Source organism: Neovison vison, chromosome 12 (assembly GCF_020171115.1).
Source record: "Neovison vison isolate M4711 chromosome 12, ASM_NN_V1, whole genome shotgun sequence".
Taxonomy (NCBI): Eukaryota; Metazoa; Chordata; class Mammalia; order Carnivora; family Mustelidae; genus Neogale; species Neogale vison.
The window spans coordinates 9366944-9381195 of NC_058102.1; the positions used below are offsets into that span (position 1 = coordinate 9366944).

The window sequence follows — 14252 nt, forward strand, 5'->3', positions numbered from 1 at the left end:
AGGGCCCCCCTTGAAGGGAGAGGTATCTGCCTGTGGCTCTCTGGACTCGGGACACATTTCCAGAGGAAACCTTTGGTAGAAGATCCTTGACATTGCCGTCCATTGCTCTGCATTTGACATCAATTCGTCACTTCTCTAAATGTGGAAAACTCTTCTGACAGCTGTGAGTATGATCTTAACCCGTATATTTGAACCTAAGATAGATTTTCCAGGACAAGTAAATCTACTCAGATTGTTTCTTTCAAGACGACTTCTTCTGGGCTCATGGCCTTTTGCTGGTTTTCGTGGAAAAATCTGGAGGGCGGTGGAGAGCAGGTCTGCAGGCTTGGGAGGAAATGTTTTATTCTGCTGTTCACAGAGGCCTCTCCTGCGTGGTCTTTGTCGAGACTGAAGTCCATCCTTCAGGCTTCCTGCTGAGGGAGACCGGGGACTTGCATGGCACAGGCGGGCAGTGAGACAGGTGGGCGGGGGCAACAGAGAAGGGGTCTGGCAGCCCCAGAGATGGGGAAGGGAGGGGACCCCAGGGGGTGAGGGAGCAGAGGAATCTCTCCAAGGGGGCAGGAGGGGTGGCATGGCCCCAGGAGGGAGCAGGTAACCCAGCGGAGGCTGTGAGAGGGGCAGGGAAAGGCCAGGCAGTGGAGAGGAGGGAGGAGGGCAGGGGAGGTGGCGGGGAGGGGGGAGGCACCTCACCTGGAGAATGCTCTGCAGGGTCTCAGAGAATTTCTGACTCTCCTTGTCCAGACCCTCCCAGGGCTGGAAGCTTCTTCCCTCGTGGAGCACGAAGGTGTCCCAGCAGTGTTCAAACTCTGCAGGGGTGGGGGGTAAAGGAACGTGAGCCCTGCTCCAGGGAGGGGTGGGGGCCACCTCGGGTCTGACTCTCAATGACAGGCTGTGTCCCTCCTAGCTGCACCCCTGCTCTCTCTCCTCTGGGGCACTCCTGGAACCCCCCAACCCCAGGACTCTGTCTTCAGGCTGGAACCTCAGCCAGCCTGGCCTCCCTTCTTCCTGCAAACCCCAGTGTCCCTGGCATGCCCACCCACCATTCCCCCGGCCCTTCTGCACACACCTGTCCTGCGCTGACCTCTCTCTCCTCAGCCACCCTGCTGTCCTCTGCTGTCCAGGCACCCTAGCCTCCCCTCCGCAGGCAGCCCACAGGGGGACCCCTAGGGACACTACTCTTGTCCCCCCCATAGCACCCCCACCAGGCCTCTCCCTACCCTCCACCCACCACCCCTGTGCCCTGCAGGAGGCCCACACTGACCCCTGGCGGTCATGATGGCGATGCTGGCCCCAGCCCTCTTCAGGGTGCGCAGCCCCTGCTCATACTGTCCCAGGCTGTAGATGCGGGAGGCATAGAGGTTCAGGCTCACGTGCCTATTGTCCCCCAGAAACTCAGCCATACGCTGGGCACAATCAGCACAGGGGCTCCAGGAGAGAAAGCAGGTGACCCTGTACTGGTGTTCCGGGTTCAGTTTCCAGGACTGGATCCGCTCCAGCAGGAAGGACTCCGCATGGCGCGAGAGCATGGGGTCCGGGTCACTCTGGGCACACAAGAGGCAGGAAAGGCTTCTGTCATTGGTGGTGAACATGTGGATGGGGGCACCAGGGAGAGGCAGGGAGGTCCTGGCCTCAGGCACAAGATGCAGGGGGAGCCCTTCTCAGAAGGAGAGGAATGGGATTTCCCTGCAGTGCTCCCAGGCTCCAGGCTCCCCACCACTGGCTGACAGGCCCACTAGGGCAAGTTCCCAGGGACCCGGTGAGCGACTGAGCACCTTGCATCTGCCTCTGTCGCTAGGGCTCTGCATCCCGCTCTACCTGCCGGGCCTTCTCCAGATTCTTGAGATTTCACTTATCATGGGATTTGCCTCAAGTTTGACTTTGAGAAGATTGCGTTACATTACGTTTCAGCGTGACCACGGAGTTTCTATGTTTGTGCCCCAGGGAAGGGGCTTCAGGACCCTCACCTAGCGGGGCCGTGCAGACAGCAGCAGAAGAGGCCCCGGGAAAGGGAAAGGGGGACCAGGGGAGCTCCGAGTTCCCTGGCCTGGTGCCCTGGCAGTGGAGGCTTCCTCCAGGCAGGGATCCAGCCCTGTCTTCACCCACTGCCACCGAACCCCACTCCCACCTTGGCCCAGCACTCCTGCAAGCTTCTGCCCTGGCCCTCACCCTGCGCTGAGCCCACGGGTGACACAGAAGGGCTCACTGTGCACGGAGGAATGGGGAAGGGACACCCAGCAGACAGGCACCTGGGCATGGGGTGAAGGTCATTGTCGGGGCTCACAGAGATATGGAAATGGGTACAACCTGTCTAGGGAGGGATTGTCAGCCCCGGACCTGGAGCAAGTCAGGTCAGCGGTACAAACTCAAAGATCTGGGCAGAAGGGGATGGGGACTTGGGGACCGAGGGGGGCTCCCTGGGCGATGCTGGAGTGGGGAGCAGTGCCCTGGGCAGGATCTCCAGCAGTGGGCAGGGGTGCTGCCAGGGCCCCCGCTGGTGAGCAGGGGGAGCGTCGAGAGCTGACAAATCTCAGGGTCTGTGGCAGGCAGCCGCCCCAGGTAGGGGCCAGGGAAAAAGCTGACCCCTTGTCCAGAAGCCTTTTCCCCTGTCCTAACCCTTCCTCAGAGGCACAGCAGTTTGGGTGGGGGTAGAAGGAGGGTCATTCGGTGACAAGAAGTGCTGGTGCCCCTCCCTGGGACAGTGTGACTGCTTTCTGACGTGTGGCTCCAAGCCAGAAACCACAGCAGAAACAGTCCCCACCTGACACTAGGCTGAGGGGTGGCCTTTGTGGGGACCGAAGGGGAAAACATTGATGAGACCCGCTCAGGTCCAGCAGAATATTCTACCGCAAACATCCCAGGATGGGAGTCCGTGTGAGCTGGGATCTGGCTGGACTGGTCACCTTATTGCGTAGGACACCCTTGTCCTGGCCCGGAGGAATCCCGGATCCCTGACCGGGATGCTCGACCTCATAGCACAGATAGGTCCTGGACGCCCAGATTTCATTGTGGAAGTTGTCGGTGAAGGTGCCCTCGTCCAGCCTGTGGACAAAAGGGTCGGGGAGGGGCTGACAATGTGGCCTCTCCCGGGAGTATGGAGAGTCCTCTTGCTGAGGGATGTTTGGCACAGAAGAGAGATTTTACATTAAAAGTGAAGATACTCAGGGTGCTTGGGTGGCTCAATGGGTTAAGCCTCTGCCTTCGGCTCAAGTCATGATCCCAGGGTCCTGGGATTGAGCCCTGCATTTTGCTCTCTGCTCAGCAGGGAGCCTGTTTCCACCCCTCTCTGCCTACCTCTTTGCCCACTTGTGATCTTTCGGTCAAATAGATGAATAAAATGATATTTTTTAAAGAACAGTGAAGATACTTGGGGCTGCCTGGGTGGCTCAGTGGGTTAAGCCTCTGCCTTTAGCTCAGGTCATGATCTCAGGGTCCTGGGATCTAGTCCCGCATCTGGCTCTCTGCTAGGCAGGGAGCCTGCTTCCTCCTCCCTCTCTCTCTCTCCCTCTCTGCCTACTTGTGATTTCTCTCTCTGTCAAATAAATAAAATCTTAAAAAAAAACAGTGAAGATACTCAATCTTTAAACAACTCAACTGTTTCTTATGGGCTCCTTGTCGTTTGCTGGTGCCCCATGCCCTTTCCCCCAGCACCCCACATTCTGGCCAGACCCACAGAGGATGGGCTTCCACTGGCTTTACTGGATCCACCCAGCCTCCCTCTGGGACACCTTCTGGGAGCTCCTGGGGGGCCTGCTCCGTGCTCTGTCAGGGGACCCCCAGGAGTCGCCCAGGGTGCTCAGACCCTCTGCTGGGTCCTCTCCCTCTGCCCGTGGTAGGCTCTCATCCCTTCTCCTGGCCTCACCATCCATCCTTGTCCCCGAGGAGCTACACCCCTGCATGGAGGGACATCCCGGGGCTTTCCCCTTTGGTTCAAGGTTGGCCCACTCCGCGGTGCGCACCAGGGCCACACACACCCGTGCAGGACCACTGCCAAAAAGAGGACCCAGGAGCCTCATCTTAAATAATCGTGGGATTTTCCCTAAGGATGAAAATACCAAAGCCCTTTGCAGGCCCAAAACCTTAAAGCTGAAAGGGACCGCCTGGCCCTCAGCTCAGAGGGATCCCCCGGCAGGAAGCATAGACTCCCAAGGGCATTGGAGGGAGCCAAGGATGGGGACCTTCAGGGACGATTCCCCAGGAGCCCAGGCGAGGCCGGTTGGGCAAGCAGAATGGGCATGAGCGGACGGGGCTCGGTGGGCGCGGCACGGGCCAGCAGGAACAGCAAAGAAGAGCAGGGACCCCTAGGGGTCCAGGAGGAGACCTCGAGGGAGTGGCATGTCCCCATCGGGCAGCCCCGAGGAGGGGCTCAGGAGCAGAGGGGATGCAAGGGGAGGTTACCTGTCCCAGGCCTCTGCGCCGGCATCCATGTCTCGGTCCCTTCACCACGTCTGGCTCTGTGTCTGCGGCTTCTCTGTCTCGTCACGCCTATGCCGTGCTCTCAGGGTGCTAGTGAAGGACCCAGGCACCTTATAAGCCCTCAGAGCTCCTAGAAGTGGCTGAGCTGGCATGACTGGGACACACCCCTTCCTAGACTCGGGCTACTCATGCCGCCCTCATGGGTGTTGAAATAGGAGGCACTTCTTGGCCAACGGTCACATCCTAAGTCCTCAGGGTCAAGTTAGGTTTTGGTTTCTCTGCTCTGACAAAGGCCCTACCTGGAAGCCTCGAGGAGTGACCGAGGGCAGATGGGGTCCAGGGAGAGTCTGGTCCCTCTGGGCAGCAGGGCCCAGCACGGCAGGAAGTGAGAGGACAGGTGTCCGGGCCTGGAGGAAGGTCCTGTCCCAGGACACAGTGCCCCAGAGGGAAGGCTCCCGGGGAGCCCCACCCTGGGTACCCCTCGGCAGCCAGCAGGGGCAGGGCCTGGCCCAGGCTCCCCTGGACCAGCTGGGGGAACCCCTGCACGCACTTGCACACAACAGGGGCGGGTGTGGCCGGGAGCTTCTGGTCCAAGAGCCTCAGCAGAGCCTTCATCCCTGCACCTGCCAAGGGAGGACGATAAACCCGGCTGAGCTGCCCTCAGGAGCCCAGCACCCAGTGGAGGATGGCAAACTGGCCGTGGGGCACTTGTACCCCGTTACCTGCAGGGGAAAGAGAGGCTCCCAGAGGGAATGGGACCTGCCAGGACTGCACAAGTGTGGAAGGATGCAGCGATGTTGTGGGGATAGAGACCTCCAAAAGGGCCGTTCTCTTGCTCTGGTGTTGCCCTCAGGACCACGAGGAATGAGGGGGAATTTGCGTTCTTGCCCTGAGCCGGTCCCGGAGTCCCAGCTGGACTTGCGTCCCCTTGGCCTGCCCCTCTGCCCCACTGACTCCCCCATTCTGGCTTCCCCTGAACGCGCAGTCCTGGCCCAGGGCCGCCCCTCCCTGGGGGATGTGTCTGTCCTGGGGTTACCTGGGACACCTGGGGCCTGAGTCACAGCCTGTGCCTGCACCGAGAGCCGCCGGGCTCGTCCCCCTCCCAGGCTGTCGCATCTCATCCTGACGCTGGGAACCTCAACACCGTGACCCCTCCGTCTCGGGCGGGCATCCCTGGACCCGGAGAGATGGGAGGCTGCCCTCCCCGTACCTGCACTGAGGTTCCTCCCCTGTCCTCCATCCTCTAGACCCGGTCCCCTCTAGTGCTGATACCGTGCCCTGGGGCCCAGGAGGTCCCCGGCACTCTCGCCCAGTACTCCTACTTCCCAGTCCTAGCCTCTGCACACAGCAGACCCGCACACCCAGCTGTCACCGGCCCTCCTGACCTGGAGCCCTCATCCCTACCTGGGCTGGGGCTGCAGAGGCCAGACGTGAGCCCCTGAGGATTTCCCTGAGCCAGTCCCTAGCTCTCGCCTTCCGTGGTGGGGTGGATGGGGGGATGCGGGCCTGAGGAGACCAGGTTTTCCTCGAGAACCCCCCGAAGTCTCTCCAGGCCCTCACCCTGCTGGGATGATCTCTACTGGTTCCCACACACCCTATGTTTCCTTAGAGGGATCCCTGTGCACTAAGGCCCATGCTGGGGACAGACGGTGTCTTTAGGAGTGCAGGGTCCTGCTGTACAAGCCCTTGCCCCGGGTGACCCTCGGAGGACAGCCCCCCACCATCTACCCCTGCCTTCAGGGAGCACCTGCAGCTGGAGCGCCCGTGTCTCTCTGGGCTGAGCCTGCATCACTGGCTCTCCTGACCAAAGGTGCCCCTTCAAACATGCTGCCACGTTTGATGGGGAGACCAATGGGGGCCCCGTGGCAGGGAGGGCACTTTGCTCCTGCCTCCCAGGGGGCAGACTCCCTACTAGGCTTGCTCTTCTGGCAGCAGCTCTGAAGCTTCCAGTTATGGAAAATCCCTTGGTACCCCATCCTTCCCAGATCCCCTGACCCCAGGTTGTTGTGACCCCCCCACCCCACGTTGGGTGCTGCCCGCTGCCACCTGGTTGCCTGCTCAGAGGCAGACAAGACCGGCCCCATGCGGCTCCATGTCATGAAGTTGCCTTTGCAGTAAGCGACCAGAACACGGGCAGAAAGAGGGTCTGTGTCCTGGGAATGCCAGAGGGACATCGTGGGGAACAAGGGTTTTTTTTTCTCCCGAAGCTTCTGTCTTGACTCACCTGTCTGAGTCTGGGCGATGAGGGCCAGGAGCTAGAGGGGACACTGCGTGGGAATAGGTGGACCTCCCCTCTCGGTTCTCATGCCCCGGTCCTTCCAGAAGGACCCCCGCCCCGGCATCCTCCCACCACCTCCCTAACCCCCGGAGCTGGGCTCCCTGGTGCAGCAGAGGCCCAGGGACTAGTGTGCTCCCGGGCCTGAGCTCCCCGAGGCCAGGGGAGACCATGCTTTGGTAAAGGCCACAGTGGAGCCTGGTGGTGAACTCTGGGTCCAGGAGTCGTGCTCGACACCCTGGACGTGGCCATGACCTAAAAACATGCAGGCGGCTTTCCTCGGTCCCCAAGGCCAGAAACAAGAGCAGGGCAATCGTGTCCTGGGGACATGACCGCCCTCCTTCCGCAAGTGTGCCTCTGGACCACTGAGTGAACCTGTGAAACGATCCCTACAGGAATCCTGCTGAAATTCTCCCTCAAAGCGCGCCAGGGTCCCAGAAGGGAAGGGAGGACCTGGGTCCCTTGTGAGAGCAGATGTGTGCTCACCCCCAAACCCCAGGCAGGGACAGGCCATGCCAGGACTTCTCCTGTTCCCCTATCAGGAAAACTGAGAACAGGGTGGTCTGTCCTGGGGGAGCTCAGACTGGGATCTGAGACACGGACTGAAGCCAGAGGGCCCCAGGGAGGGTGCACGCACCCCTGCTCAGCCTGAGTCTCTCTGGGACTCAGGGCATGGAAGGTCCCATTCGTGTCTGGACCCCAGGCCAGGCTGCTCTGGCTGAGGTCCCAACCCTGTCCCCTCGTGGATGTCCCCCAAACCCTATAACTAGGGGCGAGGACAGACTGCCCATATCCTGCCCAGAATGGACTAGCATTCCTGGGCTGTGTCATGTTGTCTTTCCAGCTCCTCTGGTTCGTCCCTGGCTCATGGGCAAAGTTCTGGGACTGGAGTCTGGGGATGACAGGTCCTGGGGTGACAAGGCCCTGGGCTAGGGAACAGGTCTTCCTGGAACCTACCCTCTGAAGACACTGGGTATGGGGACCCTTCCTCCTGTAGAGACTCTGTCCTCTACCTGGATTGCCCGCTCTGCCCTGAGTGAACGCATTGTGGATTTTTTGGTGATTTGCTTCTAGCAACAGAAGTGAGGATGATGTCAGAGCCAGAAAACAAAACCAAAAGAGTGATTTCATGGTGTGTTTCTTCCAACAACTACCCTTTTAATAAAAACCTTACAGCGTTTTTCTTTTGGTAGTCCGTCTGACCATACCTATTTTTTTTTTTTCTGATGATTTCCCTTCACAAACCTTCTACAACTTTCTTTTGCATTCAGGTTTTGTCCCAAGCCATTTCCTTTAAAACAACCATATCATTTAGGACAAAACTACCTTTTATCTTTAACAAAATGTATTCTCATTCCTCATCTTTCTTACATATCTACTTTTTACATGTAGGGTTGTTTCCCTTACTTCCATCAGTCTTAGTTACAGTTAGGAAATTTTCTATTTTTAGAAACATTTCAGTCTCTAGTGATGGCTAAATATTAACCACTTGTGATCAGTTACAACAGAATTCTGTAAATGGCAAATTTATCAATCAATTAAGCGCAAAACATGTTTACCAACAGATTTAAATATTTTTAGTTCCTTTTCAGTAAGAAGTCAAAAGTACAAATCTACATCAAGTGCTCAATGCTTTAGCATTTTATCCCATTTGGTTAAGACATAGATGTTCATAATTTAATTTCATTTGTCATTCAACCAAAACTTTAAACTTTCAGGTTACCAAAGACTTTTAAAGTTATTTTAACAATTACCCATTAAAGCATTGAGACAGACAATTAACCATCAGTTCAGTTATTTCTTTGATAACAGATTTTAACAAATAACATGAGCTTATTTGACCTTCAGTAAACTTGAGTGAAGTTTCACATTTAACCTTAAAGACATGTCTATCTTAATTAAACCAACAAACTTAACTTAGTTCAAATACTGATTACATCTCACCTGGACCCACTCCACTTTTAATGTTTACCAGAGACACGGATGGGAAGACCTGGAGTGGGGGGAGTTAGGTCCAGGGGCCACTCTTCTTGCTCCTTGGCAGTGCAGAGGGAAGGAGCTGTGGTGCGGGAAGAACTGAGGATGGTCTAGAGGCCAGTTATGCAGGCTGCACCCAAGTTGATGCAGAAACAGAAGGGGAAGACAGAAGAACAAAGTGATGCCAGAAGGCAGAGAAAGGGATGCCAGCCTGAGAGCCCATCAGTCCCAACAGAGGAGCTTGTCATGCCTTCCCACCAGCGGGGGGTGGGGGGGTAGGTAGGCAGTTCACATCGGGCCAGAGAAGACAGGGAACTTCCCTAAAACAAAGGGAGTTTTGGCAGTCACTTGGGAATATTCCTTCAAGACTCTGTCTTGAGACATTAGCAAAAGTAAGGGAGAAGCCCCACATCTATTAGGAGTAATGGAGAGATAAAAGTCAGAGTCCCCTTACTCTCTGCTTGCTCCATTTCTTCAAACACAGCAAACAACAGAACAGATAACAAAAAGACAAGACAAAGACAACCACAGACACAGTGGCCCTTCTTCGACCAGATATCAAGTCTAAGGGTGTGCAAGATATAATCCCAACTCAAAAACACAAACTGCTGCTGGTGGGGATTTTCTCGGTCCCTGACTGCCTAGGGGGACTCGAACCCCCTGGCAGGTCCCCTGATCACCTAGGGGGACTCGAACCTCCTGGCGATCTATCAGTGGAGGGATGGGGCATCCCTGCATCCACTCCAGCCCTGGGGATCAATGCTACATCCAGCTTCTCCCCGGTGGGCTATACCCCTGGAGCTCCACAACCAGACAGACAGACCAGATCCTGCAAATAAAATCTTGAGATCTTACCTCTGGAGGCTTTTCTCAGAAATTCTGATGCTGACTCAGTTCTCGTCGTTTGATCCCGGACGAGCCCCCAGAATGCTGGGGTCCATTAAAGAAATGAGACTGAGACAGAGTGAAAGTTATGCAAAGCCTTATTTTATGCCCAGCATTAGAAGTTAGACTGACCAGCCAGGGGAACGAGACAGAGACAAAGTGAAAGAGCTTTATTCCATGCCAAGCATTAGATGTCAGAGTGACCGGCCAGGGCCACTTCTGAGGAGAGCAACCTCATCCCGATCTCGCAGGCTGGTTTTATAGGGCATAACCACAGACCCAAGGTACATGGCTTCTATTGTTAAGGCGTTTACTCCTGGAATCAATACCTGGAACCCATACCAGGAACTACTGGGGCATTTATTCCTGGAATGAATTTTGTGGATATAAACAACAATATGGCTACCTAGGCAATATGGAGTCGCTCTGGCTAAGCAGGCCCTAATAGTCAAACAGGTTTTAACATTAAATTGGCCCTAACAGAGGGTCTGAGGGAATGGCATTCCCTCTACTCTGATCTGTTCTCATGTCCCCAGCTTCCAACTTCTGGAAGAAGCTTCCAGAATGAGCTGGGTCTGGGTCCTTCCAAGAGAGTGACCGGATCTGTGTACTCAGCTGTTGGTCAAATTGACAGTTAAGATGCCTCTGGCCCAAGAAGCAGGAAGCGTGGGGGGAAGGCTGATTTCTCGTTGGCCATCGGAGCTGGGCAGAGAACAGGGTGAGCCAGAGCAGGACGGTGGCAGTTTTGGAGGGAATGTCCTGAAAGCCCCCACAGATCTCTAAGACTGGCCTTCTGCTTGGTTCTTTTCTCCAGAAGAAGGGGATATTCTGAGCTAGACACTTTGGCCTGTATTGAGGTTATAGGCAGTCAAGAGGGGTGTCTCCCCACGTGCCTCCTGCATGGGCAGCAGGACAGACCGTGGGGGACATCCCGAGCTCTTCTGTGTTGTGCCTGTGGCCCCCAGGCAGCAGGACAAACAGGGTGCCTCGGGGAGGGACACAGCTAGCCAGCCAAGATCAGAGAGAGAAACAGCTGGTCTGAATGGGACCTGAGACGTTCTCCACAATGATTTTAAGGATGTCTTCCAATGGGAACACCTGCCCTCTTGCTTTCCCTGACTCTGCGTGCCTGGAATCCCACCATCTCAGGTTGATCTCTTCGTCCTTTTCACTGTGCTCCTGTTGAGGCCAACCTGTGGGGCCCTGCCACCGACTCCTCCCCCCTCGCCCCTCCCACTGTGTTCATGGTGTCTTCAGCTCTGTGGGCAAAGAACCAGATGGTCCCTGTCTCACCTCTACTGCTCGTGTTTCCCTGTCTCCCCGACTTGATTCTCAGCCACCTGCCACTATTGATTCTGCTTTTTTGGAAAAGTTCTGATGAACTCAGTCCTCCTATATCCCATCCTACATTAAAAAAAATTAAAAAAATTATTTAAATGTAAACTGAGCGATTAATTTCTTGCTCACATTCCATGGCTGTCTCCAGGCTGCAACCTGCTTGAAGCCTCCCCTCTGGCAGCAATGTGGGAAGGGGACAAGAGACATGGGAGTGAGGGCAGGTGCAGTGGTGACCTGGAGAGAAGTGGTGGCCCTGGGGAGGAGGGGTCCAGGGAAGTGAGGGCTGCAAGGGAAGCAGGGGAGGCAGGGGCAGCTCGGGCATAACCCAGGAGATAGATACGCAGAATAAGGATCCTGCTTTGGCCGCACACCTTCAGCTCAAAAAGGCCCTCGGTCATTGTCTGGGCTGAACCGTGTGCCCCCCAAATCCATCAGCTAAAGTCTCAACCCTAGTGCCTCAGAACACGACGACCTTTGAGGTACAGATTTTTAAAAGATGGTTGTTAAAACGAGGCCCGTTAGGATGGTCCCGAATCCAATCTGCCTGATATTGTTAGGAGAAGGGGAGACAGGGACAGGCTGAGGGACAGCAGGGGCTCCCCTGCAGTGAGCGCAGAGGACACACCACAGAAGCCCTCCTCAGCAGCTCACTGTCAGCAAGGACCCTGGTTCTCTGAGAAGTCACATCCTCAGGAAGGATGCTTCTCACAGCTTCCGAGTTTCACACTTAGACGTACTCATGCCCATTTACTGTCAGTTTATTAATGATTTGGTTAATGCGGTGAGATGGCAGGAATCGGGTCGGGGGACCCTCACGGGACAGAGGGAAGTCTTGAGGGATGTGCAGGAGGGAAGCGGGAAGCCTGAGGGACTGGGGAGGGAAGTGAAGGTGGCTGGAGCCCAGGAGAAGGAGCGGCAGCGGCAGGGAGAGACCAGGAGGCCGAGGACACCCTCACCCAAGAATATTCTCGAGCTCTGCGGCCAGCAAATCATTATCTCTTAATAGATCTCAACGCTGGTAGCGCATCCCCTTGTGGTCCACAAAGGTTTCCCAACAGTATTCATAATCTGAGGTAAAGAGGGAAGAGGGTTGTCAGGTGGGCCCTGGGGGGCCTTGTTCTCATGACCCTCCCGTGACCTCCCTGCCAGGCGCCACCAGTCCTGCCTCAGTTTCCCAGGCTCTCCTCCCATGCACTCTCCCTACGGACATTCTAGGTCCTCCAGCACCCCCTGCCCGAGTCCTACTCCCTCCCACAGTCCTGTCTCCCCAGCTCCTTCTGCTCTCACCTTCAAAGGACATGATGTCCAGATGGACCCCTGCTTGTGGAGCCCTTCCTGGAAATCTGGGTCGCAGAAGTAGTAGAGGCGGGCGGTATAGATGCTCAGCGTGACGTTCCTGTATTCCTCCAGGAACTCAACCACATCCTCTGCACAGGTCGGGCAGGGGCTCCAGGATAAGAACCAGGTGACACGGTAATGCTCTTCAGGGTGCAGATTCTGGTCACGGAACCAAGAGAGGAAGCAGGCTTCTGCGTGGCAGGGAGCCTGGGGATAGACCTGGGAGAGGCAGAGAAGAGAAGGGGATCCTCTTGGCTGGCAAAGCAGGCGGTGGGTCCGGCTGGTTGCCATGGGAGGAAGGGTGAGAGGGCAGGAGCCCAGGGGCACGTTTTTCATTGATTTATCCCTCGTTTCCAACTCTCCCTGCACTGTCATTTTTGACTGGGCCATTCCTTCCACATCAACCATCAATTCCAACATCCACTCTTCATCCATCCATCCACCCACCCATCCATCCATCCTACAGGCATCCTACTGGCCCAGGCCAGGCCCACTGGGGTCCAGGCTGGTTCCAGGGGTGCTGTTTGTTGGGGAGGGCCACACAGCCATGCTACCCCGCAGGGGCAAGTGTCTCCAGAACACTTGACACGTGGTTTGTCTGAATTGAGATGTGGGGCAAGTGTAAATACTCATTCGTTCCAATGACAGTAAAAATAATGAATGTAAAGGACCTCGTCAAGAATTTTTGTATTAATTATAACCTGAAATAATCTCTTAGATCTATTTCCCAATGCATTACCAATACTAAGCTTATCAATTTCTCTTAAGTCCTTGAACACTGGTACTACTAGATTTCAAATGACATATGTGACCCTGATGTTTCTATGGGTTAGTACTGGGGTACCCCTGACCCAGCCCACAAAGGCTCTCTCCTGCAAAGAGGTTTTGAAAAGCCTGCAGTGTCAGGAGAGAGGAGATGGCAGGGGTGTGGTGTGGTGGGAGGTCTCTCGGGAGGGACAGGTGGTTAGGGGACAGGGCAGGGGGTGGGGGTGGCCTGGCTCCAGCACCTGCTGAAGCTGGTCATGGGTGCAGTGGCAGCCTTCCAGGGAACAGGTCTGGGAGCAGACCTGGGGCGGGCAGACAGACAAGGGGTGCGGGCACTCCCCTGAGGGACCAGAAGTTCAGACGGGTCCAGACGGGTGCGTGGTGCGGCGGGGTAGGACCCGACCGGCAGAACCATCACTAGGGCAGAAAAGGCTCCGGTGTCCAATGGCCCTGACTTTCTAAAGATGCTCTTTCATCCAAGATTGCTAGAGGCCGAGCTCCATGAGAAGACCTGGAGACGGATGCCTGCAGACACTCTGAACAAGGCTCACGGGCTAAGTCAAACCTATCCTGTCTCCAGTTCCAGGAGGGTCAAGCAAGGAGCTCTTGAGCCAAAATCATAGGGAAGGAGGAAGGAGTAAGCCCCACAGAAAGCCCCTGAGTGACATCTCATTCCATTGTTTCCCACCACCCAGCTGACTCAGCTCCTGCTTGTCAAGGGCCTTACCTTATTTTGAAAGACCCCCAAGTCATACCAGGAGTCCTCCTCCCCTCTCCTTCCACTTGGAAACAGAGGTAGCAGAGTCTCCGCCCTGAAGCATAGCACAGGCTTGGGAAGAGGAGGAAGAAGATTCAAGGACTTATCTTCTCCAGGGGGTCTCTGGGGGCAAAAGAAAACAGAAAATGCAGAGAGCGGTCCCTGGAGTTATGCCAGGGCAGGGTGGGGGTGGAATTGGAGGAGTGGGGGGTGAGGTGGGTGGGGCACCCAGCCCAGTTCCCCACTCTGGGGTCCTGAGCATTGCCTTCTGCTTTTCCAGGCTGGATGGGGCAAGGGGGTGGGGAGGCGGCTACTGCCAGGGACAGCAGGGACGGGAACCTCTCCTGTAGGTGCCCATTGGGTCCTGCTCCGTCCAGCCACACTAATTTTCCTGCTCATGCATTAGAAAAATTGCAAAGAGAAATAGGAACCCCCACATCCCCAGAGAACAGCTTTTCTAATTCTGCAATGCAATTCCTTCCTGATTTTTTAACCAATGCATTT

The 14252-nt window shown here is 55.9% G+C and overlaps 2 protein-coding genes across 6 annotated transcripts in view; both read right to left on the bottom strand.

Moving 5' to 3' along the window:
* The window catches only part of LOC122892337, a 35342-nt gene that overhangs the window by 20111 nt on the left and 979 nt on the right, over positions 1 to 14252 (bottom strand). The window contains 11 exon segments of the mRNA XM_044228660.1: positions 691 to 806; positions 1262 to 1541; positions 2901 to 3039; positions 4892 to 5036; positions 6638 to 6668; positions 11705 to 11759; positions 11845 to 11956; positions 12176 to 12214; positions 12217 to 12445; positions 13719 to 13763; positions 13766 to 13871. Of these exon segments, the coding sequence (XP_044084595.1) occupies positions 691 to 806; positions 1262 to 1541; positions 2901 to 3039; positions 4892 to 5036; positions 6638 to 6668; positions 11705 to 11759; positions 11845 to 11956; positions 12176 to 12214; positions 12217 to 12445; positions 13719 to 13763; positions 13766 to 13871 (1297 nt within the window).
* Positions 114 to 9557, bottom strand: LOC122891513 (DNA dC->dU-editing enzyme APOBEC-3G-like). Of its 5 annotated transcripts, none has more exons than XM_044227228.1 (7): positions 9521 to 9557; positions 8633 to 8795; positions 4396 to 4503; positions 2901 to 3039; positions 1262 to 1541; positions 691 to 806; positions 114 to 413 (listed from the first exon to the last, which is right to left on the bottom strand). In XM_044227228.1, exons 3-7 carry the CDS (start codon positions 4422 to 4424, stop codon positions 402 to 404), a joined length of 576 nt encoding a protein of 191 aa, XP_044083163.1. In that variant the 5' UTR covers positions 4425 to 4503; positions 8633 to 8795; positions 9521 to 9557; the 3' UTR covers positions 114 to 401. The 5 variants fall into 5 exon arrangements, with proteins under 5 accessions (XP_044083163.1, XP_044083162.1, XP_044083165.1 ...); XM_044227227.1 differs by having other exon boundaries at positions 8633 to 8985; positions 9521 to 9539; XM_044227230.1 differs by lacking the exons at positions 8633 to 8795; positions 9521 to 9557 and adding exons at positions 4713 to 5036; positions 7646 to 8366.